The 27,309-nt window shown below is 49.4% G+C and overlaps 12 protein-coding genes across 12 annotated transcripts; 5 read left to right on the forward strand and 7 right to left on the reverse strand.

Moving 5' to 3' along the window:
* Window positions 1-1,224: 1,224 nt before the first annotated feature.
* Window positions 1,225-2,354, forward strand: COCVIDRAFT_38278 (hypothetical protein; the record flags this gene model as incomplete). The annotated part of the gene is made up of 3 exons (XM_014700555.1): window positions 1,225-1,265; window positions 1,710-1,788; window positions 1,863-2,354. The coding sequence occupies 3 exons, from the start codon at window positions 1,225-1,227 to the stop codon at window positions 2,352-2,354; spliced, it is 612 nt and encodes a 203-aa protein (XP_014556041.1).
* Window positions 2,355-3,230: 876 nt separating this feature from the next.
* COCVIDRAFT_100909 (hypothetical protein) lies at window positions 3,231-3,955 on the reverse strand (the record flags this gene model as incomplete). Its single annotated transcript, XM_014700556.1, has 2 exons — window positions 3,231-3,637; window positions 3,760-3,955. The coding sequence occupies 2 exons, from the start codon at window positions 3,953-3,955 to the stop codon at window positions 3,231-3,233; spliced, it is 603 nt and encodes a 200-aa protein (XP_014556042.1).
* A 376-nt stretch (window positions 3,956-4,331) lies between these two features.
* On the reverse strand, window positions 4,332-6,577 carry COCVIDRAFT_100687 (hypothetical protein; the record flags this gene model as incomplete). Its single annotated transcript, XM_014700557.1, has 3 exons — window positions 4,332-5,802; window positions 5,851-6,493; window positions 6,541-6,577. 3 exons carry the CDS (start codon window positions 6,575-6,577, stop codon window positions 4,332-4,334), a joined length of 2,151 nt encoding a protein of 716 aa, XP_014556043.1.
* A 128-nt stretch (window positions 6,578-6,705) lies between these two features.
* On the forward strand, window positions 6,706-7,128 carry COCVIDRAFT_100748 (hypothetical protein; the record flags this gene model as incomplete). The annotated part of the gene is made up of 4 exons (XM_014700558.1): window positions 6,706-6,773; window positions 6,825-6,856; window positions 6,909-6,973; window positions 7,060-7,128. The coding sequence occupies 4 exons, from the start codon at window positions 6,706-6,708 to the stop codon at window positions 7,126-7,128; spliced, it is 234 nt and encodes a 77-aa protein (XP_014556044.1).
* A 350-nt stretch (window positions 7,129-7,478) lies between these two features.
* Window positions 7,479-8,964, reverse strand: COCVIDRAFT_16492 (hypothetical protein; the record flags this gene model as incomplete). The annotated part of the gene is made up of 4 exons (XM_014700518.1): window positions 7,479-8,183; window positions 8,234-8,342; window positions 8,438-8,757; window positions 8,899-8,964. 4 exons carry the CDS (start codon window positions 8,962-8,964, stop codon window positions 7,479-7,481), a joined length of 1,200 nt encoding a protein of 399 aa, XP_014556004.1.
* Window positions 8,965-9,461: 497 nt separating this feature from the next.
* On the reverse strand, window positions 9,462-11,265 carry COCVIDRAFT_27127 (hypothetical protein; the record flags this gene model as incomplete). The annotated part of the gene is made up of 3 exons (XM_014700559.1): window positions 9,462-10,771; window positions 10,830-11,131; window positions 11,213-11,265. The coding sequence occupies 3 exons, from the start codon at window positions 11,263-11,265 to the stop codon at window positions 9,462-9,464; spliced, it is 1,665 nt and encodes a 554-aa protein (XP_014556045.1).
* Window positions 11,266-11,682: 417 nt separating this feature from the next.
* Window positions 11,683-13,632, forward strand: COCVIDRAFT_38284 (hypothetical protein; the record flags this gene model as incomplete). The annotated part of the gene is made up of 2 exons (XM_014700560.1): window positions 11,683-11,909; window positions 12,192-13,632. 2 exons carry the CDS (start codon window positions 11,683-11,685, stop codon window positions 13,630-13,632), a joined length of 1,668 nt encoding a protein of 555 aa, XP_014556046.1.
* Window positions 13,633-13,948: 316 nt separating this feature from the next.
* COCVIDRAFT_38285 (hypothetical protein) lies at window positions 13,949-15,005 on the reverse strand (the record flags this gene model as incomplete). Its single annotated transcript, XM_014700561.1, has 4 exons — window positions 13,949-14,117; window positions 14,217-14,430; window positions 14,491-14,649; window positions 14,741-15,005. The coding sequence occupies 4 exons, from the start codon at window positions 15,003-15,005 to the stop codon at window positions 13,949-13,951; spliced, it is 807 nt and encodes a 268-aa protein (XP_014556047.1).
* Window positions 15,006-15,661: 656 nt separating this feature from the next.
* On the reverse strand, window positions 15,662-16,171 carry COCVIDRAFT_100799 (hypothetical protein; the record flags this gene model as incomplete). Its single annotated transcript, XM_014700562.1, has 3 exons — window positions 15,662-15,823; window positions 15,878-15,904; window positions 15,965-16,171. 3 exons carry the CDS (start codon window positions 16,169-16,171, stop codon window positions 15,662-15,664), a joined length of 396 nt encoding a protein of 131 aa, XP_014556048.1.
* A 1,433-nt stretch (window positions 16,172-17,604) lies between these two features.
* Window positions 17,605-18,101, forward strand: COCVIDRAFT_27131 (hypothetical protein; the record flags this gene model as incomplete). The annotated part of the gene is made up of 2 exons (XM_014700563.1): window positions 17,605-18,037; window positions 18,085-18,101. The coding sequence occupies 2 exons, from the start codon at window positions 17,605-17,607 to the stop codon at window positions 18,099-18,101; spliced, it is 450 nt and encodes a 149-aa protein (XP_014556049.1).
* Window positions 18,102-18,307: 206 nt separating this feature from the next.
* Window positions 18,308-18,856, reverse strand: COCVIDRAFT_27132 (hypothetical protein; the record flags this gene model as incomplete). The annotated part of the gene is made up of 3 exons (XM_014700564.1): window positions 18,308-18,379; window positions 18,453-18,506; window positions 18,614-18,856. The coding sequence occupies 3 exons, from the start codon at window positions 18,854-18,856 to the stop codon at window positions 18,308-18,310; spliced, it is 369 nt and encodes a 122-aa protein (XP_014556050.1).
* Window positions 18,857-21,628: 2,772 nt separating this feature from the next.
* Window positions 21,629-23,818, forward strand: COCVIDRAFT_100680 (hypothetical protein; the record flags this gene model as incomplete). Its single annotated transcript, XM_014700565.1, has 1 exon — window positions 21,629-23,818. The coding sequence occupies one exon, from the start codon at window positions 21,629-21,631 to the stop codon at window positions 23,816-23,818; it is 2,190 nt and encodes a 729-aa protein (XP_014556051.1).
* Window positions 23,819-27,309: the final 3,491 nt, after the last annotated feature.

The following is a 27,309-nucleotide window of genomic DNA, read 5'->3' on the forward strand; positions in this document are numbered from 1 at the left end:
GGGGGCGTGTACAAAAGTGCTCTCGTGGTGGTGGGAGTGGAGCAGCGGGAGGAGGGGCTGGCCGGGCACTCGACGGGGGCGGGCGGCGTGCAGAGAGGGCGGGTGCTATGGGCGGCGAGTAGAAGCACAGCGGGGGGAGTTGCTGGCGGGGGGGAGCGAGGCTCGCGGGCAGCGTAGTCGGGTGGTGAGCAGGGCTTGGTGTTTGCGGAGAGCGGCAGGGCGTCAGTTGTTGGAGGTGTCGCGGGCGGCAGGTGCCATGTCTTGGCGCGGGCCAGCCTTGCACTTGCCTGTGGCGGCCTTGCCTTGAGCCCGTCCGGCCTGTGCGTGTCCAACGGCAGCGGAAGGCCAGGAGAGCGAGGGCAGGCGCGACCGGCGCTGGGCGGGCGCAGGCAGGCAGGCACAGGCAGGCGGCGGCTGTGCACCAACCACATCGACTGCGCCTCAGCGCCCCCGTATCACTGCACGCTCAGCGCTGCTAGCATAGGTACCAGAGAGAGTCTCCAGCACACCTGAACCCACACCGACTCTCACCACCACCCATACCCGTACACGCACACACAGACACGACCGATACACGCCCCGCCGCCGCCTCACCTAGCCCGCGCTCGTGCGTGCCTCCGCCGTGATCGTCAACGCCCATTATTAAAGGGTCCCGCCCGTCCCTCTGTGCTGTGTGCCTCATCCGCCGCCCACGGAACCATTCCTCACCCGGCCGTCGCTAGCTCCCCTGCCGCCGTCGCTGTCGCACGAGACTGACACTACCCGCTACCACAAACACCAACACCAACAACATCAACACCGCCATTCCCATCACCACCACCACCACCACTCGTCTACCTCCACTTCCACCTCCTCCTCCTCCTCCGCCGCCGACGAGGACTACACCTCCCACCATCCTCACTCCCTCACTCGCTGCATCGCCCCCCGCTCATTGGCTCGTCACCACGCCCGCCCGCCCGTCCATTCGCTGCCCGTCGCGCTCTCACTCCCCCAACGCCAACGCCCACGCCCACGCCCACGCCCACGCCCGTCCGCCCAGCCCGCGCCGCTGCTTGTTGACACACGCGCGATAGCGATACACACGTCGCTGCATCCACCGTCGCTACTTCTCCCTCGCTCAACCACGGCTACTTGATTGTATCCGAGCCCTCTGCTCACCCGTCTCCCTCATCCTCCACTCTCGACCCTCCGCGCGGCCTCACTCCCCTCCACTCCACACCCGCCATGGCCCAACAACAGCAAAACGGCGAGCCCGTCATGCGCAGGTGCGTACAATTCAACTTTTTTTTCTCTTATTCTCATTCTACACACCCCTGTCACTCTTCAGCTTCCCCCATCCTCGCATCTGTCCTGCTCTCATCGCTCGCTCTCGTCGCACCTCCCCTCTTCGTCGCCTCCTTTCCCCGTCTCACTCACACCGTCCTCACCACCACCCGCCCGACTGCTGCTCAAACTTTGACATGCGTCGATACCTTGGCCTGTTGCACCCCGGCTTTTGCGTCACACCTTGCATACGGCGCTCCCGGTCCGAGCATTCGCCCGCCTAAAAATAGCCCATGTCACTCCATCCCCATGTCCACTTTTTATCGACTCGCGCTCAATTCTTGCTGCTTTCGGCCCTCCTGCATCAGCGTCACACCCTAGCACCACTCCGACACTGCACCCAAACCATGCACCTCTTGCGCACCCTGCTGATCCTCTCTCTCTAGGAAGCTAGTCATTATTGGCGACGGTGCCTGCGGCAAGACCAGTCTCCTGAGCGTCTTCACCTTGGGTTACTTTCCAACCGTATGTCCTCGTACTCGTTGCCACCGGCAACAACACCTTCCTCTTCAACTTAGCATGCTAACGCCGTCTCGTAGCGGTATGTCCCAACAGTTTTTGAAAACTACGTCACCGACTGCAGAGTAGACGGCAAGTCCGTTCAGCTGGCCCTGTGGGATACCGCTGGCCAAGAAGATTACGAGCGTCTGCGCCCTCTTGCATACAGCAAAGCACACGTTATCCTCATTGGCTTCTCGGTCGACTCGCCCGACTCCCTCGACAATGTCAAGCACAAGTGGGCCGAAGAGGCCCGTGAACGCTGTCCTACGGTTCCCATTATCCTCGTCGGCCTGAAAAAGGATCTCCGCGATGACCCCTTGGCCCAGGAAGAGATGCGCAAAAAGTCGCTACGCTTCACAACCACCAAGCAGGGTAGTGACATGAAGGACATGATTGGCGCCCGCAAATACCTCGAGTGCAGCTCTCTAACCGGCGACGGCGTCGACGACGTCTTTGAAGCCGCTACCCGTGCCGCTCTTCTTTCTGTCGACAAGAAGGAAAACCCAGGATGCGGATGCGTCGTTTTATAATCACAAAAAAGGAAAAAAAGCAGTCGAGCGTACACTCGCTCGCTGAACACGTTTAACCAAGATTTTCTCTTCTTCTTTGTCTCACAATTGACATAAAATGCATTGGGCGGAGTAAAAGCTTTTTTTTTACATGGAGTACATGTCCCGTTCTATGGACAGGTTCAATCGCCATAATTCCTATTTTTTCCATATCATCCATTTTCTTGGCTTTTTGACACCCGTTTTAAATCCTCTCCCCCAATCTTGTTTTTTTTCTTGGTTTCTTGCCTGGTGCTTTTTTTTCTATTCCAAGTTCCATGTTTCCCGTTCTGAGCGAGTTTTCTGCTTGTATTGCTTGTTGGACTCTCTTGATTTTTGTTGGTTGTGTTTGGTAAAAGAGATTGCGAGAGAATGAGAGATTAAGACAGAAAGAGAAGGCATGAAGGTTTCTTTACTTCTACCTCTAATGTACGACAAGGCTTGATTGGTGTTTTTTCTCTTTGTTTATTTTTTTGGTAGGGAGTATTAGAGTCATGTGTGCGTATGTGTGTACGTGTGTCTTGTCTGTGTGTGAGCTACCCGATTATACATTTTTTTATATTTTATATATATATATATATGTACGTTGTGCAAAGAGACAAAGAGAAGATCAAAAAAAAGAAACCGCACCCTCCCCTTCCCCTCCTTCTGAGATTGAAAGTTCTAATGAAAGAGAGCATGTTAGACATGGGAACAAGAGAAAGAGAAAAGAAGGATAAGTAGTTGTAGTAGCTAGTTTTGTTTATTCATCAGACAGAAAAAGCCATATCTTTTCCTCATATAATACACATACTAATCCCCTCCTCCCTCCCCACACACACACACACACACTCATATATCCCAACCGAGGGGAGTTCTTTAATTCCTCGTCCAAGCACTATTCCACCCCTCCCTAGACGGAAAATCCGTCTGAACCCTCGCGTACTCAACCGGTACACTCCCCCAGACCCCCCTCTTAAGCATCGCACTCCGATACAACCTGCCCACCTCCCTCCCCTTAACCCCCAACCTCCCCGCATCGGGTCCCTGGCCCCCGGCCTCCTCCTCACTCACTCTATTGCCTTTATCGTCGAGTAGACGTAAATGCTCGCACGCGGCGCGCATGCTGTTGTATTGGCGCTCCAACTCGCGTTCTTCGGCGGCGCGGCGCTTGCGCAGGAAGAGAAGCCAGGCGCGGTGGATGGTCCAGTGGCGTAGGGAGCGGTTGCGGGAGAAGTGAAGGGGTCGCGGAGTTAGAGGGTGGGAGAGGTGGTAGCGGATGTTTGCTATTTATTTTTTACGTTAGTAAATCTGAAATATATATTGTGCTTCGTTTTTTGTTTTTTTTGGAGGAAAGAAAGTTTTGGGGGATGGATGGTGAGGGGAGGAAGAGTGGGGGAAATCGTACTTATCCGCGGATCATTGCCTCCACCCTTTTTCGAGCGCTTTTGCAACCGGGATGTAGACGAGAATGGGGACGAGTATGTGCTTGGTTTCTTTTGCTGGAGATGCGGGCGTGTGAGGGATTGCCAATTGCAAGATGGTCGCTGTATCGATGGCGCGGTCGAAGATCGGAAGACTGGTCGGAAAGCGGAGAGATTCATTTTGGGTGGTTGTTGGTGGGAAGGGGGGACCGCAATTGGGACCTTTGGAGGTGGGCTGGATGTTGCGCCATCATGGTGTTGGGGAAATTCCCGACTTTCAAAGTGGCAGGGGTGCAGCATCCTTGTCTGCCAAGCGGGGCTAGTGGGATTACGGCTCTCGCGATGGTGGTGGTACAGCATCGCGTTATGTTCCTGGTTGAATTCGAAGAAGTTGTTCCGTGATATCGTTCTATTTTTCATTCCAAGTATTGTTACGTGAATATCAGAAATGACAACAACTTTTACTTTACCCAGATTCATCACCAACATGCAAACATCCCGAGTACCTCTTTTCTCTACATGAACGCCCACCATAGACCGAACAAGCCAAGTCCACCTACACCTTCCGCCTAACCAACCCCCTAAAGAAATCAAAACTATTACTATCACTCTGCAATGTAACCACCTTGCCCGTGGGCCTCTCCTCATAACCCAGCTCCTCCGCAAGCAACAATCCCCAATCCCGCGTAATCCCCTTAATCCTCGCCTTAACCCCACCCTCACTCTCCAACGTAACAATCTGATTTGTATGCAACCAGCAATCATAGTACTCCCCTTCCATCTCGCGATTAAACCCAGAGTGGCAAAAGGACGCGTACAGCGTCTCAAAGTGCGCGAGGATGGATGCAAGGAGCTTTTCGTGCGTCAGGGGTTTCAGTGGCGGGGAGAGGCTCGATGCGAGCATGTTGAGGGATGTGGTGGGCAGTGCGTTGGAGAGGTTCAGTCCGATACCTGTTACGACGTCGTATGAGGAGCCTGAGTAGCTGCTGTTTACTAGGATGCCGCCGATCTTGACGACGGGGTTGTTGGCGGAGCCGGGGAGCTGGGCGTAGATGTCATTGGGCCATTTGAGCTTTACGGGCATCTTTTCGTATCCGGGTGCGTAGCCCTTGATGCCTTGCACAATGGCGAGTGCGGCGAGATACTGGATGAAGATGACTGGGGCGCTTTGGCTGAGTGAGAAGGAGTGGTGTAGGACGGTGGAGAACATCAGGGCTCCTCTGGGTGCAACCCATACGTTGCTTCCTCGACCACGCCCGGCAATTTGTGTTGTCGCAGTCATGGTGAAGCCGTTGGGAAGACTCCGGAGTAGTGACGGATTCTTTTCGAGAAGGGTGTTTGTAGAAGTGACAACCTCACCGTAGATGAGATGCTTTCCAAACGACGCAGCTGGGTTGCGCAGCTTATTATGGTAATGATGAAGATTAGCATAGTATGCTTCGTGATGAAATGGTGTATCCTTTGTCGATGGAAGCGCCTTCTCATGCGGAATCACGACCTTGACGATCTTCTCATACTCGACAATCTGATCCGGATCGGTACTTGCAGTGTATTCAATGCAATCTTGAATCTCTTCCTCATCCGTCTTGGGCTTGTTCTTCTTGCTTTCCCCTCCGAAACCCTTATCTGCATGCTCCTTTCTGCCGTCCGTCACAGCAGCCAGTATAGGTAGTTTCTCCGATACTGCACTCACCGCTCTCTTCAGTTCTCTCACGCTCCAAGCAGTTCCTTCCTTCTCTATGTGGAATACATCATTGCCTCCCTTGATGTAATCATCGCCATCGACTACAGTGATGATTTCAGCCCAGCTGGCAACGAGTGCCGAAACGTCTGCTAGGTTATGAGCAGTGAGATGCAGGCGGGAGAGGGACGGTACCGCTTGTTCCTTCTCATTAGCACGCAGGCCAAGTTTCTCGAGGACCAAGCGCATGAAATCAACTCTCGTGGCATCTGTGGCAGCGATGTCGTCAATCAGTTCTTTGTAGTTTGGCAAGCTTGGTACGACGCTGAGGTTTTGTGGTGCGAATCTGTACAGAGTTAGACAACAAGTACTGTACGAACAACAGTAAACATACTCAGGATGCGGACCAGTAACGATAGCATGACCGTCACCAACTTTCCGATACACAACCGCAGCCTTGCTGTCCCCAGAATCGACATGCAAGTCCTCAGTGTAGCTGGCAAGAACCTGTACACCCCGGCTCTCCAGCTTTTTCGCATCAACAAACACACCTCCGCCATTATAATAACTCTTGAAAGTATCCGCAACACCTTCGGTTGCGCTATCAAAAGCTTCCTTATGGATCTTGATGTCGGCCGCCTTAGCACCAGCCTCACTAGCATACTTGAACCCTGCAAACGCCAGTCCACGACATGTGCCAGGGAAGAAAGCGAGCTCGCGATCCCCTTCTACAGCCATATTGGGGTCGTCGAGTTCAAATTCGCATTTCGCGCTTCCATAGTACCCGCCTGCGCAGAAGCCGAGGTATGAACCACCTCCATTCACATAGCGACTGATGCGGCGATTTCCCTCGCCATTGAGCGTACGGCAGTATGCCATATCTGCACCTCCTGGGAACACAAGAAGTGCGCAAGTGCTGAACCATGGCTCTTTGATGATCACGTCTCCCGTGACAGGTATGACGGCATACGAAGGAGACAATAATCGCCGTAAAGTGTATATACAATTACGAACAGACTCAGTGGTACTACCATGGCCTACGATGCATCAGTTTCTTTTCCATATCTTGTCCAAATCAGCATACCCGAGTAGACCAGGACATTCATCTTCTTGGACGCCATGTTGCTTGATACAGTATGGTGACGTTCACCAGTGCGGACCGAGTTTGTCCGTGCGCCTTCAGGGTACGTACGTCGGCGCGAGTCACTCGACCTCAACACCACCAATTCCGAATCCCAAGCTCTTCAAGATGTCAAACGATGACAAGGCACGTGCTGCTGCTGCGCAGTTGATGATTGACGACGAACCCGATGACTGGTGGGTGGCGATTTCGGTGGCTGCGAGTAGCAAAGCTAATGGCGATGGCAGGGACAAGCGTATTTTCAGCACAGGCTGTGCAGGTATACTGAGCGGAGTGGGATAGGAAAGAAAGCTCAATTGACTTCTTTGCAGATGAGAACGCCAAATTGACCGACTGCTACTATGACAAGAAGGACTGGCGAGGGTGCAAGCAAGAGGTAGGTCGAGTGCTACTCTTAGCCCGGAAGCCGAGACGGAGCCGAACAGTCACCACACCAGAATGCAGCTAACACAACCTATCTAGATGGAGATATTCCGACAGTGTTGGCAGCGACATGGGAATAACAAGCGGACTGCGACCAAAGATGCTTAACAGCCTGGTGCCTCAAACCCACTGTACTAGTACATGTAAAAAATCAAGTTAAAAAAGCAATTATATCACCACTGTGCTAACCTGATGTTGTATGTGACTACCTCCAAAGCTTTGTTGGACTTCTTTAGTATTTTATACCTAGTCGACAATAACCCTTCATTAATATGCATCTGCATTGCCCATTGTCCCATATACGTGGTTTACACTGTGCACAAACCCCACCGAAATTTCCTTCCTCACCACCATCGTCCTTCCCCTTCACCTTGATCCTTCTTCCAGCATTATAACTCTCATAATCCATAAGGAACAGCAACCGTTCGAGTTTGAGAAAAGTGTCAAAACACATTACTTCACTTTCGCTCGTAGATCGGAGGAACAACAGTCGGGTGGTAGGGTGACTTGGCCGTGTCTGCCTTTTGCTTGTCAAAGCTCCACACGCCGTTTGTCTGGCTGTCATTGACGCTCTCGCCAATCTTCTTGGCCAGTTGCTCAAACAGTGGGTATTCCGTTGCACGAGTGAAGAACTTGCGCTCCCACTCGCGACCTTCATCCTTCTCTTGCTGTCTCATCTCTCTCTGGCGAGTCTCGATAATGGTCTTTTCAGCCGAAGTCAATTCCATGTTGCCCGAGTTGATAGCATCTGAAACCTTCTTCCATGCCCTTCGGGTCTCAAAGTCATCCTGGTCCTCAATTTCGGCGACAGTCAGGGGTGTCGTCTTGGTGGTCTTGTGGTCAAATGTGTCAACGACAGTCTTGGTCTTTGCATCTTTGATCTGGAATGTGTCGTTCCATTGTCCCTCTGCCTTGTAAATGACATCCTTTTCCTTTCCCTCGGGATATAGAATTGCAGAGAAAGTATTCTTCTTTCCTGATACCCAGCCCTTTCCGCTGTAATCGATGCGTGCAGTGTATCCGGTTGAAGATTGGATGTAGGTGCTGCTGTTCAACTCCACATATGGCGAGCCGGTAATAAGGCCTTCAATGTGAAGGGGAGGGAGAGTAATGAGATAGCTCTCGTTGAAGCCATCCAGATGAAGCATGGCATGGCCAATTTGCTATTGTCCATCAATATTGAATGATGTAAGAAGACGGATATCCGACTCACCTTGACATTGATGGTGGTCTTGAACGATGCCTTCTGGGCATTGTAACCCTCTAGCCGGACCCCGTGTTTGTCGTTCCAGATGGCATAGGCAGTAACTGGTGGGTGATGGCTGGACGTATTGCGTTAGTAAGCCCACTGACAGATATCGGACCTACCCAATGGTATCGTCCCACTAATCTCAAGCCAATGGAGATGCATACGTACCTGACTTGCTCACTCACGAGTTGCGTGGTGCCAGCCTCATCTTCCCATTTACCCAAGAATAGCTCCCCCAAGAAGGGGTTGAGGGGCTTCTTCTCGCTACCCAACTTCTCGGACCGGCTAGCATACTGTTGTTTCAATGTGCTCAGGAACCACTTCAACACCAGCATAGCCCGTTTAGCAGGGTCTTGCTCGGCGGCAGGCGCGACGAACAGGGACGGGTGCTCGGTCCAGTAGGACGAAAACTCGGTGAGGGATTTCGTAGAGAGGATAAAGGCGGGCGCGGTCATAGTCGAGAGATCGCCATTGAAAGAGGCGATGGACTATTGCCAAATGTTAGCTAGTCGGATCTGAGGCAAAGAAGATATTTTTTTGGCAGTTCCATCTGCCCTTCCCACACCAGAGACTGGGGAGATTTCTCGATCCAAGCATCAGAGCGTGCTCGCTATGGTCTCGTGCCGTACCTTGAGGAAGCTTGACCACGAGCTCTTTGCCTGAGGGGGCACAGCGGCGCCTTCTTTCTCGGCCATGATTGCGACTTGAGGGTGATTTGGCGTGTTTTGGTGTCCTTGTAGGGTGTTGGGGGTGAGGAAGCCTTTTACGGGGTAGCGCGCGTGGGTAGAGATGCGTGAAAAGCGGGGGATGCGACAAGTTAGCGGTGGGAAGGCCCAGTGCTTGTGTTATGGAGACGGCGCGTTTAGTTTCGGATGACGTCTCCAGGCTAATTAGCGGGACGCGCAACATCAAGTCCGCCATGATGATCTCACCCGCCACGCTCCTAGATAGGAGTATTGCCACCAGGTCGTAGGGCTCTTGTTACTCAGAAGTATCAATAATGCAAATTTGACTGGTCACACGGTGCACCTCGACACCCTCGTCAATAAGCATCAGTCACAGCAATCTTGGCAAGATTCAAACACTACGTTGTTACTTTTACAATTTGCTATCATGCTAAAGTCGTGCGATCGTGGCCTACTCGTCTCATCATGCTCATTACTCTACACACACATCTATTCCAGCAACACGCTTATGTCTTAACATCGGGCTCGGTACGGCCAATGTACTCCTGGAGCTTCAGGAGATCAGTCGCAAGCTTGACGTTGTCCTTGAGGAAGTCTTGGGCATCCATGTCGTATGTAGACTCGTCGCTAGTGTGCTTCTCGATGTACAGACGGATGGTGGCGCCGCTGCTTCCTGTACCGGACAGACGCACGACAATGCGGCTGCCGTCATCGAACTTGACGTAGATACCCTGGTTCTTGCTGACGCTACCGTCAAGGTCTGTGTACGAGAAGTCGTCTGCCTCGGTGACCTTGCGGCCAGCGATGGTTGAACCAACAAACTCGTCCTTCTTGGTGGTGATGAGCTCCTTCATGTGGCTCGTGACCTTGTTGGCACCCTCGGTCTCGCAGCCTTCGTAGTCGTATCGGGTGAAGAAGGTACGTCCGTAAGTCTTCCAGAAGTCCTTCTGGACTGAAGCAATGCTGGGTGTGGTACCACTCTTCTGTCCAACGCCAGCCAGGATGTTCAACCAAGCGACAACAGCCCACAGACCGTCCTTCTCACGGATGTGGTTGCTACCGGTTCCGAAACTCTCCTCACCGCAGATATTCATCTTGTTGGAATCAAAAAGACCGCAGAAGAACTTCCAGCCAGTGGGCACCTCGTAGCACTCAACGCCCTTGGCCTTAGCGACAAGGTCAATCGCACCAGATGTGGGCATGCTACGGGCAAGACCGTAGATACCCTGCTTCTTGAAGTATGGAATGAGCTCTGCGTGGTGGGCAATGATAGCCAGACTATCACCAGGGGAGACAAATGACTTGGCGCCGTAGATCATGTTTCGGTCACCGTCACCGTCACTGGCAGCACCAAAGTGAATTCCATTCTTGTCAACGGCATCGACCAGCGACTTGGCGTAGACGAGGTTAGGGTCGGGGTGGTGACCACCAAAGTCTGGCTTGGGGACGCAGTTCTGTGTGCTGTTGGGGATACCGAGCTCCTTCTCGAAGATGTCGACTCCGTAAGAGCCAGTAACACCGCTCAGACCATCAAAGAGAACCTTGAAGTCAGGGTGCTGCTTGAGGAAAGACTTGATGAGATCGAAGTCGAAGATGTCCTTGAGCATCTTGAGGTAGTCCTCAGTGGAGTGGACAATCTCAACCTCGAGCTCTCCATACTTTTGTGTGCCGATGGTGCTGAGGTCGATATCAGGAATGTCGGCGATCTTGTATGAGGTGAGTGTCTTGGAGGTTTCGTAGATCTTGTTGGTGACGCTCTCGGGAGCGGGAGCACCGTTGGCCAAGTTGTACTTGATGCCAAAGTCCTCCTCGGGGCCTGAGAGGTGTTAGGTTCTGAAGCGAAACTACATGAGACGGGAGGGGCAGTCACTTACCACCGGGGTTGTGGCTGGCAGTCAGCAGGATACCACCTGTCGCCTTGCGAATTCGGATGAGATGACTGGCAGCGGGTGTGCTCATGATTCCATTCTGGCCGATCAAGAGCTTCTTGACGCCATAGGCAGCACCAATCTTAGCAATGGCCTGAGTGACCTCAGGGTTCCAGTAACGGCCATCACCACCAACAACGAGGAACGAGCCCTCGACGCCTTCGGGAATGGACAGGAGAATACTGGTAACAAAGGCCTCCGAGTAGTGTTCCTGCTGGAAGACCTTGACCTTCTTGCGGAGACCAGAACTATAGTGTCGTGGTTAGCTGCTTGTCATGTACTACGGAGCTTTCTCTATGGAGTGAGCTAAGCTTGGAGTTGCAACTTACGTTCCGGGCTTCTGGTCCTGGAAAGGCTTCAATTCGACAGTTCGGATGCTCATGATGGACGTGTGAGTGTTTGCTTGAAACAATGCAAAGAAAGATCAAAGCAATTGAGAGTAATGTTGGGGCGTGGCAGCAGCGGGCAACTTTTAGGCTGGGGAGAGGGGCAGCTCCTGCTTCCCCCCACCTCGCGGGATGACGCCGGAGCTAGCTCATCCTAGAGAAAGACAACGCCACGCTCGACTATCTTCACCAGATTTTCTCTTGTCCATTCCCAACAGCCGCTGCCCGCACGCGCTAGAGCTGCATTCAAGGTCGGGACGCCTCTTGTGTGCCTCGACAAGCTCCTTTGCCTCCCGGACTGAGGCCAGAAAAAAAAAGTCTGATTGCAGAGCCCTCAACACCCACCTGCATCACCCGATACTCCACCCTGTCGAAACCGGGTTCTGCACAGCCGCCTAGTTGCCCCAGACAACATGGGCATTCAGGGACTCGCTAGACGTCTGGAGCCATACGCCACGCGCTTTTCCTCCGACCAGCTCGACGGCTATTCGGCCGTGGTCGATGGGCCCGCACTCGCCTATCATGCTCACAAACTGGCTCTCGCAACTTCGGTTAGCGCCTCGCGAATGCCCTCTTATTCAGACATCGTCTCCCAGGCTCTTTGCTGGTTAACTGCTCTGGAAGCCAACAACATCAAGGTGTGAGTGAACCGTCGTTGCTTTTCGTCGCCTTGCCGATGTGCACACCAAAATCGACGTTCCACCCCATGGAACTTCGCTGCAAAACCAATAAGGTGTGCACAAATGTCGCCTCATTCACCGCTCTTCGCACAGGGGTTTGGTCGGCATTCCAACATTTGCATTGTCAAATGTCCGCCAGGCCAGCGGTGTACCCTCGGGTGCAACGGATCTCCACATCTTTTGTGCTGGAACTTATGCCAATGATTGACCCACGACTTCCATCGCTGATTGCGCTTCGCCAGGGTCGCCATCTTCTTCGACGGAGCGCTGCCTCCATCAAAGCGGACTGAGAGGCTGTCAAGGACCGAACAAAACAATAGGCGTGTGCAGCAGCTCCGTGCAAATTATTCAACGACTGCATGCCCAGTACCCACGTACCTAGGTTCGATATCTTATGCCTTCCTTGCTCCAGCGTTGCAAGAAGCGTTACAAAATTCACCCTTTGCCTCGAGGACGCACATCGTACCTGGAGAAGCAGACGACTGGTGTGCATTACATGCTAAAGAGAATGCCAAATCCATCATCTTCACCAGCGATACAGATCTCATCCTTTACGATTATTGCATAGACACGCTGATAGTATTTCTACATGATGCTGACGTATCTACTGGCATCAAAGCATACTGGCCCGATGAGATACAAAAAAAGCTGCAGTTGAAAAGCCTGTTACCGTTTGCCTTTGCTCTTCTGCAAGGCCCTCAGGATACCGCCAATGATCTGGTCCGCAATGCCAAGAGCGTGGATAAAGACTCTATACCATACCTAAACTTTACCAAAAGGTATATCGCCGAAGTTGTTCCCCCGCTATACAAATCCGACTCAAAACGCACCTTTTCCAGTCTGCCTGATCTGGACGTTCGGGTGTCAGAGTTCGTGCACCAAGCTCTGGAACATTCTGATAGCCCATTTGTTTACATGCCTCTACTGATGGAAGACCCAAGCCAAGCATCTGCATGGAATATAGGCTACGATGTCCGCGCAATGGCTTACTCGTTACTTGCATCGGAAAGAATGGTTGTCCACGAATATAGGCGAAAAGCGCAGGTCGTCACTGTACAAGAAGTTGTTACATATTCTCTAAAAGATCTGCCAACACCAATCACGGACCTCGAGCGACAGACTCGCACCCTGATGGACTGGGCTACTTTTAGAAAGCTTCAACCCATGCTATTTTGGCCACTTTTTGCGCTCAGCCTGGTACTCGTTGAGTTGAACAGCGCCCCTGCAATTCCTCTGGTACTTCGGGTGATCAACGGCGACTTTGACAATACCTGGTCTTTCGTACAGTTGATGGCTCGCCTACAGTCTGCATTATACTCACTGCGCATGTTCAGTCAAATCGTGAGAGTATGGCTTGTAGTCAAACCAAAGGCAGATCAAAGGTTACGTGATTCCCTACTAAGCTTGGATGAACGTATGCGTACTCTTCCGTCGATTCCTGAAGGATTTGGAGTACCTGGACAGACAAAGCGCGTATTAGCAAACCACGACGAGTTGCGGGGTTTGGTTGAAGAGATCTATGTCTCTGCTGGCGTTGAGGTACCCACTGAGAACGTTTCGAACAAGAAGAAGAAGCGCCAATTGAGAGAAGCGGATAGAAAAAAGAGGAAGGCTGAACAGAGACAACAATCTAAACAAGAGATCACCAATGCATATGCTGCGCTAAGTAGTGATCAGAGCTAGAGCTAAGAGAAGATAGAGAAGATGACAAAAATATACAGCTTTTCTCGTGTGCATCATACAAATATTATTACCAAGTGGCATTGAGATTTGTATTATGTATTAGCATTCTGACTATTAGTACATATGGCCCCTCATGGCATTCACTTTCCTCATTATTGTACATGAATATCGATCACTGCTCTGTCGCATTCAACGGGCCCCATGTACGACGGCGGTGGTGTGGATCGGATACTAGGATCAGGGTTGTCGAGCGATTACACCAGCATCGCTAATCCTGTTTCCGACCAGTGACTGAATCAGCCTTGAATTGATCATGCTAATCGTACCTTGCCGACAGTATCCAGAGGCGCGGTTCCTGTAGTTCATCAACGCACCGTAATCGGGGTGGTAAGGGAAAGAAGACAAGCTTGATCGATCCCCGGAAATTGACCAGGCGGGCACAGATCTGCTCATGATGGATGCAGTTTCCACACGCTGTCGTGTTACTGATCATGGCATTCTCATCCAGGAAAAATTCTTCTTCCTCATTAAGAGCCTGGCCGACGCACCCTGGCTTGTCGAGGTAGTGTTATGGATTCGTTAACATATCTTTCCACGTGTCGATGTGGTCTGATTCAGAGAGATATTCAGTATCGAACTCGTAGGTGAGGAGGTTGGCTAAAGGATTCCCGGCTTTATCAAGAGCTAGCTTGGAGTAGCACTCCTTGACGGGATTCCAGTACAAAACTGCCGTGACTTGTACCGGCTTTCCGGCTATCTGTTCGTGGTTCCAAGTGCGGAGTGAAGGCGCCGTACTTTCTGTTGCCACCAAGAGGTTGTTAGCTGTGATGGTGGGATATCCGAGCCTAGATCACGTACCATCTTCATTTTTTGCACGCTTTGTATTTGCAGTCTCTTCGATGGTGGACGGGGATCGCTCGCTAGCGGGTCGCTTTCGCGTCGGCAGAGGACTTTTATCTTTTGTCGTCTCTTTGGATACCTTCGAGACAAGGCCAGTTTTGTCAGCCGTCTGTGTACCTTCTTTTTGTTCTCTGTTAGTAAGTGTTCTACCCTTCAGTGCAAGCCCTTCGTTTACCTGACGTATAGTTGGCCTCGATCTCCTTATCACCTGTTGTGACTGCTGTGTCATTTTTCGTAGCGAGACCGTGAAGGGCATCATTCTGGGCATCACGCCTTGCAAGGACATCTAGCATCATGCGTGCGATCTCTTCTAGATCACCTCGCGGCTTATCTCGGCTGATTATTTGCGCGACTAACTTAGCTAGTTTGTTATTGGGCAAACTTCTCAGAAGGCTTTCGCGAGCACGTGCCAGAAGGCTCTCCTTAGAAAGAAGAAGTAGGGCTTTGAGGTTCGTGTCGTCTGGTGCAGACATTGTGAGTGATAGGTATGAGGTAAGTCAGAAGACAGGTAACGAGAAGTGGCCTGAGTAGCCGAGAAGTGATATTTATCCTCTTGGGAATCAAAATAACAGAGCTCAAATGCGTTTGTCTTACATAAGCATAGAGCAAACAGGTGAGTCCTTGGCAGTGAAAGCATTCATTTCGCCACCCGAAGTTCGTGAACTGGATGAACCAGGGTGGGGATCGTTGCTATGCAAAATCTGGACGAGTAAAGTTGGAATAGAAGTGTTACGTGAAGTTGGTTCGGTGGTTCAGTCTCGAGGCAACTACTGATACCAGGTAGGTAATAAGACACTATACTCCTTTGGGTGAGTACCATAACAAGTTCAACGTTTGAGTGAGTTGGTTGAAGGAAAGAGCCATCCTGCTGGCAGTCTTGATGAGGCCAAACTGTCGCTCTCATAAACACAATTCATGTTGGTATGCAAGCAAAAACGGTGACATACTGCAAACTTGGAAAGGTCAGAGAATGACACCATTTCACAAGCAAAAGCAAATCCTCGACAGGTAAATCAAAGACAAAAAGACACAAGACTCGAAGAATAAAAATCCTCCTAATCAATACTAATACCGCCACACTGACCAGCTCGTCCCGATTCTCTGTATTCACATCACCTGCACCAAATCCCTAATAGCCCCGACCTTCGGCATCATAGGCCTTGTAAGGAGAACCGTTGATGACAACATCTCCAGTGATCCTATCGACATCATACCAACCATTCTGAGCTTGCTTCTTGCAGTTCTCCCACCAATCAGCACCATTCAACCCATCACTAGTATAGGCGATGCACTTTAAACATGTTAGCTACGTTCATTTCGAAAAGAAAATGGAGAAGGATCTTACTCTGCCGCGTCCAATGCTGTATTTCGCCTGCATCTCATTAGCACTGTTGCGTACTTCAAAAACAAGTTAGGTCACGCTAGTACACACCACAGAGGAAGCGTAATTGTTGTTACAGGCTTGTGCAGTAAGTTGCCAGTCGTAGTGGAGATTATGGTTCGTATCAAGCATCTGGCCATCCTTGTATACGTATCCCACATAGCAGTCAAGCTGCATCCAGTTGCCGGGAGGAATCTCGGCCTGCACGGACGGCAGGAGGGCTAAGACAGCTGCGAAAAGGGTGGTGGCGAAGTGCATGGTGATTGAGTTTTGTGAAAGCGTGCCGAAGCGAGCAAAGATGTTAGTAGTGAGAGAGGTGGTGGTGGTAAGTTGATGAAGATTTCGACTGGGGATCGTGAGCCAGCTTTATATGGTTGACTTTGATCGATCAATTACATAACAGACGTCAATATATGCCGATATCCTTCATAAAGCTCCTCTAAAACATTACCCTATTTCGGCGGACTCGAGGCCACAGACGCTCTGTTGGTCAAAACAACACCGGTGTGTTTCTCAAAGTCCATAGATTTCGGCAGACAGCGTAAGCGGCAGTAAGATTATAGTACAGCATGCTGAATCAACCGCTCGTATAATGATTGCACCGGCCAAGAAAGTGAAGACTAAGTCATGATGTATTTCCGATGCTGCAATGAGATCGCTTTTGGGTAATCCCAACCTTACCAGTCCTACGATCGCGTATAACATTGAATGGGTTCGTATGAAGAGTTTATTCAGTTTAATTGTCTATCACAGCTTGTAATATTGCACACACTTGTGCAATGATACTCCCAATAAATAGAGGAGGTCTTAGATTCTGAGCAGGAAGACATTATAGTGCAAAACGTAATTGGGTGCTTTTGTCACAACACCACCGTCATTGCCTATCTTATTGCACATCTGGCAGATGATTTACTAATCACGGACCATGGTATTACCTCGGAAACATCCTTTTAGCAGGCAAAGAGATGTTTGTATAGTTCTAGAAGAAATACTGGGGCGGTGCTACCATCATTGGAGAGAACACCAGCACACCATAAGTAAAGTTTGGCTATAAGGTCGGACCGAATGTTTTGAAATTATTTTCCTCGCATATTACGTCTACAATTCTCCTAAACAGGCAGTTTTGGTGTACATCAGGTAAGCCCGGAAATCGGCGTTTATTGTGGGTCTAAACTACACAAGAACTGAACTTCGTAAGTACTACTATAACAATTTTACTAACGATGATGCCACTTATATTGAACTCCAAGAAAGTTCCTGAAAGTCTTTTAGCAACAAAAACCCACTCTAGATATGATCATACTACTTTTAGTCATGATCTATAGATAATTTGAGTGCGTCCAGTATGCATTGATGCGCATTTTAGAGCTTCTGTCTATCAGATCGAGTTATGGAAACTAACTGAACACGAATAAGTGCCGAAGAAGGCACGATACAGCTTCGATGCTCACCCAGGTGCTTATGATCAGCCTCATTTATTGTCCACTGCTCTATAAAAATTTACCAGGTTCAGCATATAAGTACTTAACAACCCTGATCTATCATTTTTGCTATAAGAATCTCAGCAGAATCACTATCCATCGTTTCGGCTCGCTGTTAAAGTCATTATGCATTTTCTTCATCATATTCTGGTCTTGCTTTCCAGCCTAGCACTCCTCGCCCAATGTGTACCAATTGAGGATGCGTCTCCTATGCCTATCAAGGATCTAGAGTCACGTCAATCAGGATTTACATGCTTTTCCGGCCTTTTCCGCGGACGCACTCTCGAGGCTGGGCTTCCACCAGTCTACATCAACATCACCCCTAACCTGAACGTCTATCGCAATGTTGAAGATATTCCTTGGACCAACGGAGGCAACGTTCGAAACCATAGGTGGCGATGGAGGGCGGGAATTGTTGGTGGAGATCCTACAGTCCAAGTCCAAGTGTATGGTTACGTTGGTGCTCATGTGGAGTTGCGTGCAACAGCTCCCCGATCCGATAGTCCTAGGCGTCCAGCAATTGAATTGACACCGAATGAGAATGTCAATGGCGGTCAGGGTAATGGCTGGGGAGAAGCTGTATGTCTCAGTGTGATGAATATTCCACGACCTGATATGACTTACACTCTCTTTGTTCGACTTGGTACGTAGATCACAGATACGGTCATCATATCTGCTGACCAAGTTTAGGAAATATGTACAGATGATTCCAAATATGGATGGGTCTCTTCTTCCACAATATCACTACGCACTGGAAGAAAGAGGCATGACAAGGAGAATCATCTGCATACAGCGATTCGGATCATCCACAACTTAGTCAGGCATAACGCGTCCAAACTCCATGTTTCTGTATTGCCATTATTCAATCAATTATTCCTTTAAATATTAACATGACCGACTGACGATGAAACCCTCACCAACCCAAGTTTGGCTGTGCAACAAAATCATACACAAATACCTGCTCTAGCAACGGATCTGTTTCCTCCTACATTATTGATCAGCTTCATGAAACATACAAATACAAACAGGGAAAAGCCGTGTAGGTCAAGAAGACTTACCTTCAACCTATCATGCCCAGGATCGAGATCAAACTTTTGCCTCGCAGCCTCGTCCTACAACTCATCAGTCTTCTCTATTTTCCCACAACCATCCATGTTCGCCGACTCTTTCCCTCTTCAATCCAATACACCACACACGAAACAAAGTAAAATTGACTTACCTTGAAAACAACCACAAACCCTGTATCCCAGACACTCTCCCTCTTCACATTGGTCAAATTGAGTGGCGTATTCAACGGCCTGCCTCCCTTCGGTCCTTCGACCAGCAACTCAGGATACTCAGCATAAAGCGCCAGAAAAGCTGCAGTGCGGTCGCCCTTCTGCGCCGGCGTTACTTCGTCGCGGAATCGAAACGTTGCGATACGTGTTACAGGCGATGAGTCAGACGCACTCTGGGTTGCCATGGCTGTGGATATTAGGAGCGAAGGTAGAAGGAGGAGGCGGAAAGATGGAATGATGGAATGCATTTGCGAAGTGAGGTACCAGGTAGAGAGAGGAAAGTCGTGGCCTTGTGTGATATCTTATGCATGCGTATGCATGGAGCGGAGTGGGGTGGTTGGGAGATGCGTGTTCACTTGCATGCATAGCAAATGCGGCAGCGGCCAAGCGAGCGGAGAGCCGAGACGACTACTTTCACACGGCACGCAACCAAAACTGATGTTGACAAAGATCAATCCCATGAATCCAATTACCAAATTGTAGCTTGCAATAATCTTCTATATTTCAAAAAAAATCACCTTTTTTTCACAATATACCACCAATGGTTTTTGTAGGTGACCTCGTTCGGCTTATGCGGACACACTCCGAGAGAAGGAGACATGCCCTTCCACTTATTTACTTCAACTTCCTTCACAAATTCCGCCCCTAGAACCTTCAAGCATCACATTTCTCCCTCTATTTCAAAGTATCTAGCCGCAGTAAAGAGTATTGGATGCGGAGCATGTGCAAGATACCCGATGGTTGGGATGCAGCACATTTGTTCGTCTACCGAAAATCCAGAGTGGAATGCTGCTGCTAGATCTGGAGTCCTGTAGAGTTTGGTAGTGACGTATTCCTGGTATGGACCTCTCCAGGTGGTAATGGAAATTGAACGTCCCGCCTTGGTATACATGGCGCAGCATTGAAGTCTGGGTGGCGTCTGGTTTACTACATTCAAGCCCACGAATGGTAATTGGAGTGCTTTCAGCGATGGAAGAAGATGCAATAGCTTCTTAAATGCAAAAAGGGCGCCAAACTCTTTTTTAGCTGCACCTATAATGTGAAGGTGATCGAACGCCGAGTGCCGTTATCGGGTATCGTCGCTTCCAAAGCAGCAATTAAGGTGAGTTGGATAGTTGTCTCATTGGTACCGATTCTCATATGCTCGACGAATGTTCGTTCTCTGGGGTCGTTTGTCTGGCATCTCAAATCTCGGTTCATTTTAGAGCTGAGGCTACCCTTGTCTGAGAGTCTCATGTACTAGTCATACCAGTCCGTTGCAGAAGAGAGAAGACAATGTTGCTTTCTGGGAAATTTGAAGAAAGCAACGGTCGAGCTGTTTCCAGTTCGTCAGTAGAAAGCTACCGAAATCTTCACATCAGCTGCAACATCTTGCAAGGTCGTACACTCCGCGGATGGATGTGTTTGTTGGCAAGAGGTGCAGAATGAGGTAAGATGGCAGTATCAGCATGTATTCAACTTCGCACCATCTTCAAGTTGAGACTCTCTTCTATAACAGTGATAGCAATATGGTTCGTAGCTAACTATAGGTGTTAGCTTAATGACGAACAAAATGGTCATAGTTTGTTGGCAGTCAGTTCTCATACATTCCCAACTGATGTTCCAACTTCACAAGGGTCCAGAGTACCGAGTTTTGAGAGCTTCTAGCTCCTATAAATGTCTCAGAATCTATTCATTCGTCTTGCCAAGTGAGCCGAACCACATACCTGCTCACAATAGTACTCATTCCAATGCCTGCCAGCTAAGGGCACATATCCTTTTTGCTTGTTTAAAGCAACAAGCATCTTGCAGATTTGCTTGTGATTTCTATTCCAGTCTTGCTTTTGACATTTTGCTCAGCAGTATGAGACCCTTTGGCAAGCGTTGCATCGCTTGAGATTGGACGTTGTGTCTCAGCAGTAGAAGCATAGAGCTTGTTTCAATGCCAAAGTTGGGGTTCGTCGCCAATATGATTCCGAATCTGGTTGAGGATCTTAGGAAGCCATTCTTAGGTTGCGGTGAAGATGTTCAATCTTGCGACACGTCCGCAGAAACGACCCCGCCTCTTGTGTAACTGAGATAGCCGGATAAAAGGTGGTCCGACCACAACTCCATACCGCCAACACCACGCACTACTTAGCTATAAAAACTCAGTAAACAAACATTGTTATAGTAAGTAAATCTCTAGCACTTTTGTGTATTTGATTGCGCTATCTATAGTAACCTTTGCTGTGACTTGGGCTGATAGTTGGAGTGGATTTATCCGGCTATTTTCGCTCCCCAACAGCCCGCACTTTGCGTCTCTTACTCAGCCAATAGGCTCGCTTATATACTTTTCCTCGAACTCGAAAACCCAATTCATTTCCTTTTCAAAGCTCGTTGCTCAAGGCTACTGCATTTGTAACTAGGCAGTAATAGTAGCTACGGAATTGTAATTTAACCTTGCGAGAGGCAGACTTGTCAAAGAGAAGATATATGGTAATTTTAGAAACGAATTGAAGGTATCAAAATCGTGTGCTTCTTCGACATCCAAATCTACCCAAATACATTCTATTCTGATTATGCAAGAGTTTTGGTAGGTATCTGCTCTCAGAATCTACACATAGCTGGATAGATGGATTACGCTATGTGAGTTCAGTGTCACGATATAGTGTACAGTACTGCGTCATGCAAGATAGACAGATAGGCTGAAATCAGCATGCCAAGATGCATAAGCTATACTCTGAATGTAAAGTAATTACTTAATATGTCCCCCTAGGTCATGCAAATCCCCAGTTAGTTGCAGAACTTACTTTGTAGGTGCGGGTCCGAGCACTTGGATTCTGTATGTAGCGAATCAGAGCGCGGCACAACTATGGGCATCCCTGCAGTGCACGGACTGTGTAAGCCGTCACCCCACTTTTGCCCGACACCGTCGTATGGTAGCTCCGTCTTAGTAGACATATTGCTTTATACTAAGATCTCCACTACCGATCAGCATGAAGGATATAAGCCATAATCCCTTCCCCGACTTCTATCACCCTCTCGCCCCTAAGTTCATCCGCGTCTTTGAGCTTGATGCCGGCGAATTCTCGGACCCCATAGCCGGGCGGCTGGTGCCGCAGGCGATGGACACTGAGCCGTACGAGGCCATATCATACGTTTGGGGTGACCCAAAAAAGCGGCGCGACATCACCATCGATGGAGCGACGCTGTCTGTGACAGAGAACCTGCATGGGGCGCTGACAGCCTACCGACACCGACCGGTTGCTGGGAGCAGCGAAGTGCTAGATGTGGGCAAGGCACCAGCGCAAAGACAACCAGTACGGCGGTTATGGGTCGACGCAGTGTGTATAAACCAGGAGGACTTGGAAGAACGTCTCTCCCAAGTCAAACTCATGTCGTTTATCTATGCCGGCGCGAGCCGTGTCCTTTCGTGGCTCGGCTGGGAAACGAGCGAGGTTGGCCGCTTCCTAATCCAGGACGCCATCCGCTTCATACACGATTTCATGAAAGACCCAGAGGCTGGTCTCTGCGACGCGCGCATCCTTCTTCAGCACGACTACCTAGCTGACCCCTCGGCGGATGTCGCTCACTTATCCGAAGACGACCGGCGCCGATTTGAGGAGCAGGCATACAAGTGGGAGGCTGTCAGATTTTTCTTCGAGATTGAATACTTCCACCGAGCGTGGATTGTGCAGGAGCTTGGCCTCGCCCGCCAGGCTCTCTTGATCACGGCCCTGAAGCCCGCCGACGACAGTGCCAAAGCTGATAAGGAGAACCCTCCTGGCCATGCAACTACTGTCGAGGACGGAAACTGGGCCCTAGATGTCGACACTATCGACTGGGGACTAACAGGCCGCTTCGTCGAGTTCTTGGATTACAGCGGTGCCTCGCTCGTGACACATCTCAGTCTATCGTCGTGGGTCGCCCATCACATCGTGATGGTCTGGGCTACTAAGGAAGATGATACGCCCAAGTGTGACTTTCTGACTGCTATGCACTGGACGCGCATATTGGGCGTAAGTGACCCACGTGACCGTATCTTCAGTCTACTTGGTCACCCTATGGCCATCCTTGGCGGCGAGCCTGTAATTCAACCTGACTACACGCGTACGCGTGGGGTCATATATACGAGGCTAGCCGTCAACTTCATCCAAAAGACGAGGAATCTCCACGTGGTCAGCTTTGTCGACCACGAGAATGGCCCTTCCCTGGAGGAATCGGATTGGGACCCGCAGCACGAAGCTAGGATGCCCAGCTGGGTGCCTGACTGGCATAGCATTAACCGTACCACACCGATCGACTACCCGATAGCTGCGACCGCCACTGAGGATGACGAGATCTGTTTCGAGGGTGGACTTGATTGTGAGAATGGGACATTGCTCCCACACCTTCTGGTACGAGGTTGGGTGATCGACGAGATCTCAACTGTTTCGCGCCGCATGGAAACGACAGACTTCCCAATCACGCACTTGGCACGAGAACGGACAAAGCAAAACCCTTTCTGGCTCGATCACGTGTGGGAGCTGATCTACCCTATTGAACAGCCAAACAACACATTCACAAGCCCTGGTGGCGACGCGCTGGCCGTGTTGGACTCACTCTCAATGGCCCTCTCGCTCGGCACGCGGGAAAAGGATGATCCAAACAGCGATATAGGGTCGAGTCAGACACTAGAAGAACACCGTCGATCGTTTGCCGCCTACATTCTCGAGTATCACGAGCTGCTTCGCGGCGCATTATCTGAAGCCGGTGATGTTAATGATGACGACAAGAGCTATCTGCCTGTTCGCTCACTCTTCGACAGCCTGCCGGCCGAGGCGCAAATTGAGCTGCGACGACGCGCAGAAGGAGCCACCGCGGGCGGATTCCTCGAGTGCATGACGTGGCCATCAATGTGCCGTATCGTGTACCGTACGGCATCGGGTCTCGTAGGTATGGGCTCGCGCGTCACGCGGCCAGGGGACCTGGTTTGCCGAGTCAGAGGCTCGGCCCTGCCGATGACGTTGCGGAGGACCAATGATTCCAACGCCAGTGAGGTAACTGGGATGGCAACTAACACCGAGCCGGTTATGTCACTTCGTTGCGCTCATATTGGACCTACTGTTGTACCGGCTCGTATGAAGCGGGGCGTCACTGATGGCGCAGAGTTTGGTGAAAAGGCTGCAAATTTTCGAATCATATAATTGAGCCATCTTGGCTATGTAGGCTGTTTGAGAGGTACATATTGATTTTGCTGAGCTGGATGTTTTCTTACTATTGGTCAGGTATATTTTTACTTATTTAATTGTTAATAGTTGTTGTGTTGGCTGAGTTGGGATATATGAAGTGGCTTGATATAATGTTTGATGGGTAAGAGCGTCAGGAACGACTTCGTACTTTGGTAAGAAACACTCTAGCTACCGAACACGCAATTGTAGTTGATGCTTCTACCTAGCACCAGATTAAAACTTGCAAACAACCGTAGAGCCATTTCTTATAGAGCTTCACCGAGAGTATTTACCCCTAACAGCACCTGTGATCTGACTACAGCAACCATCCCCAGCCTCTTTCTTCGATGGAGCCCGCCCTACCCGCATACACAGCAACCAGCGTGACACCCAGCCCCTCCATTACAATTATTTCTCGCAAACGTCGTGCAGTCAAATTCATTGTTACAATTTGCACATTGCTAACAAAGGTTTTACGCCGTTAGCCTCGTCGAATACAGCTCGGGAAAACAAGTTCTTCTAAACATACCGCAGCTGCAGTGGCTAGCAAGGTGAAGAGAACGGGAAGGAGGTTTTTGTAGAGCTTCATGCTGGGAAATGTATTGCAAAGCGTGGGGTTTGTAGGCTGTGATATGTGATATGTGATGTAGATGTGTCAGTTTTAAGTAGGAAAAGAGTCTTGACTATGGTCCCTTCCCTATTTCCAGAAGATGTGGAGGAGGAGGCAGCAGCGGCCTTTATATACGCAGTGCAAATATGGCCGAAAAACTAGTCTCTCCACTGTGCTTGTATCGGCCGTTCTCCGGCTGACAAGTATTTAGAGTTTTTAATTCTAAGTGAGGGCTACTTCTCCGTGAAGGTTTATCTTTACGTCATAGACATTACATCAATTATTGATAAACACGCTTATGTTTTGCCTTAAAGATAGTTCTCAAAGACCACGCGCCCTTGAAGTATTGCTGACTCGATTACCTAAGATTAGAGATTCGGCTTTACTGGTGATATAGTAATATCCGACTTCATTGCTGACAACCTTTTATCGTACGTGTAGGTACGGGGTTGTGTGTTGATATCATATTGTGTATTCTCCATCGCTATGAACTATCCACGGTATTCATTTATCAGTAGTGTATAGCTACTGCTTTTTCTTGCTAAAGTAGTGCATCCTTGTTGCTGCTACAGTGACTTGTTGCTTTGAGTCAGCTAAAGTCTTTGATTCATGTAGTCTGACATAGGCTGCTAGAAGAAACCTTAAAGTAACCCGGACAGGCCTCCGAAAGAAAAAATTTCCCGTCTCACCATACGTCACGGCACGTAGTTGTGAATTATATAACTCTATTGCACCTAGAATTACCTTTAGTATAGCACTATCTCCAGTCCACCTTTTTATGTTTTTAGGAAATTTGTCGGCAGTTAGCTCGGATGTTACCATATCGCCGGTGAAGCCGGCATCGACAACGATAGATAGCATAGAGCATCCTGTGTAAAGTGCGTCATATCCACTTCGGTTGACGTTCCAGCTATGTTAGAAGGATGGTTCATCTCGATTCTAAAAATGTCGTGAGTAGCGGTTGTGCTTGTGGTTCATGTTTCCATTCGCGGCTTAGATGGCTCAGGGGATGACGCAAAGCTCCTCACTAGAGTGCAGGGAAGAACTGCGATACACGCTCCAGGGGATTTAGCTTGAACCTTAGCTACGTCGATGTGAAATATGTGATGATTGGTAGATCAATCTGCCGACCTGTATCCACCAAATATCACCTCCGATGCTGTATCAGAATCTCACAAACACCACCCAAACTGTTCTTCCTTGTTTCATTATACTTGGGAAACACGCTCGCTCCGAGTTGCCAGGCGAGTTCTCATGATATACTAAGCGCGCCTGCGTCTTGAGAGCCGCAGTACACATCGATAACGCACGAAAGAGCAAAGCTAAACGCTCTCATTTCGACAAATTCAGATCCACGTCGCTGTTACCTTCTTACCCGTAGCCGTAGCCTAACGATAGGCTCTAATCACCACCCTGTCCATGTTACCAAGGAGAACTTCCTGTCTTTCGAAGTGGCGCATTCTTCGACTATACCATCGCAATGCACGGCATCCCTCTCACAAAACACCAGTAGTGTCAATATCGACATCTTTATAGGTACATTCGCGTGATTTAGATAAACATGACACAGTGCAATACGAGATAGAGGTGATTCATTCGGCAGCACCCAGATCTGGATGCGCTACTAGCCCTTAGTTGAGCCTCTATCGGCGCTGAACTTACCTAACACAGCTAGCTTATTAGAAGTAGTAACGTACATCCCTTCGTACCGGAACAACCGGTGTACCGGAACACTTTTCTCCGAGTAAGCAGATAAGAGGCAGAAAAACTTGTTGAAAGATATTCACGAACTTTTATCGTTTGTGCTCGTATACATTCTACAGATTACTAATACTCGAATGGAAAAATACGTAGTGGTGCGGCCGTAGGTCGTTATACGCTGGCGGCAATATTTTGTGCCTTCGCTAGCATCTCAGCCTACGCAATTATTTTACTCTAGATTTCCTTATCAGATATATCAAGTAACTCTCTAGGTATAATAGTATTAATTCCTTCTCTTAACATACTAGATAACGATCTGTAGTAGCAATAAGAAAATTTCTCCGTTAAGGAAGCGATTAGTACAATTAGCCACGAGGGTTTAACGTAACGGACCTAGCTTTATTATCTTGAATAAATATTTACGTAAACTTTCTTTGAGTCAATTATATGACTTTTCTTCTAGCACTTTCTATTAGTCTTTATTCTATTATTAGCATAAACGTGAAAAACATCTACGACTAGGATATGCACTTAATATAAGAAGCGGTAATATTTACTAAAGTAACGATAGACCCTGCTAGTAAGGCATTAGTCCTAGAGTTGCCTCGTAACGTGCATAACAGCATCTCTGCTAGAGCTAAAGATAGTAACGTTCCTCGCACCATTGTTCATTATCAGCATCGAGGTCAACCTTTAAAGAAGGCCAAAACTAAGAGCCAGCAATACCTAAGTCCCGCTAAGGAGAAAGCGTTAATTTCCTATTAAGAATGAGCGCTAGTATATCCCCAATCCGTATCAAGTATATGCCTTCGCTCGCCTTCTGCATTGCCCGCCGACAAGTGTCCAACCGACCCGCTAAACCACCACCCTAGAACTACCCTCAAGCCTTCTATCTCCGTCATCTAGAGATTGAATTAGGAAATAACAAAGCAATAACTACTAGTCCGTTTGCCTCGTCTCTGACATGCAACCCTTTGGCGCTACACTGTGCTTATTCTAAGCTGCAGATAGACTTTAGCTATTGCTTGCACGAGTATAGGATAGAAAGTGAACGCATTATTGATCGCATGTAGAAGACACATGTGCCTTGCAGGAAGGTCCACAATGATAGCATAGCGAGGACGGTACGGATTCCCAAGCAGCAGGCAGTTGCGAG

The sequence above is a fragment of the Bipolaris victoriae genome (genome assembly GCF_000527765.1).
Source record: "Bipolaris victoriae FI3 unplaced genomic scaffold scaffold_48, whole genome shotgun sequence".
Lineage (NCBI taxonomy): Eukaryota > Fungi > Ascomycota > Dothideomycetes > Pleosporales > Pleosporaceae > Bipolaris > Bipolaris victoriae.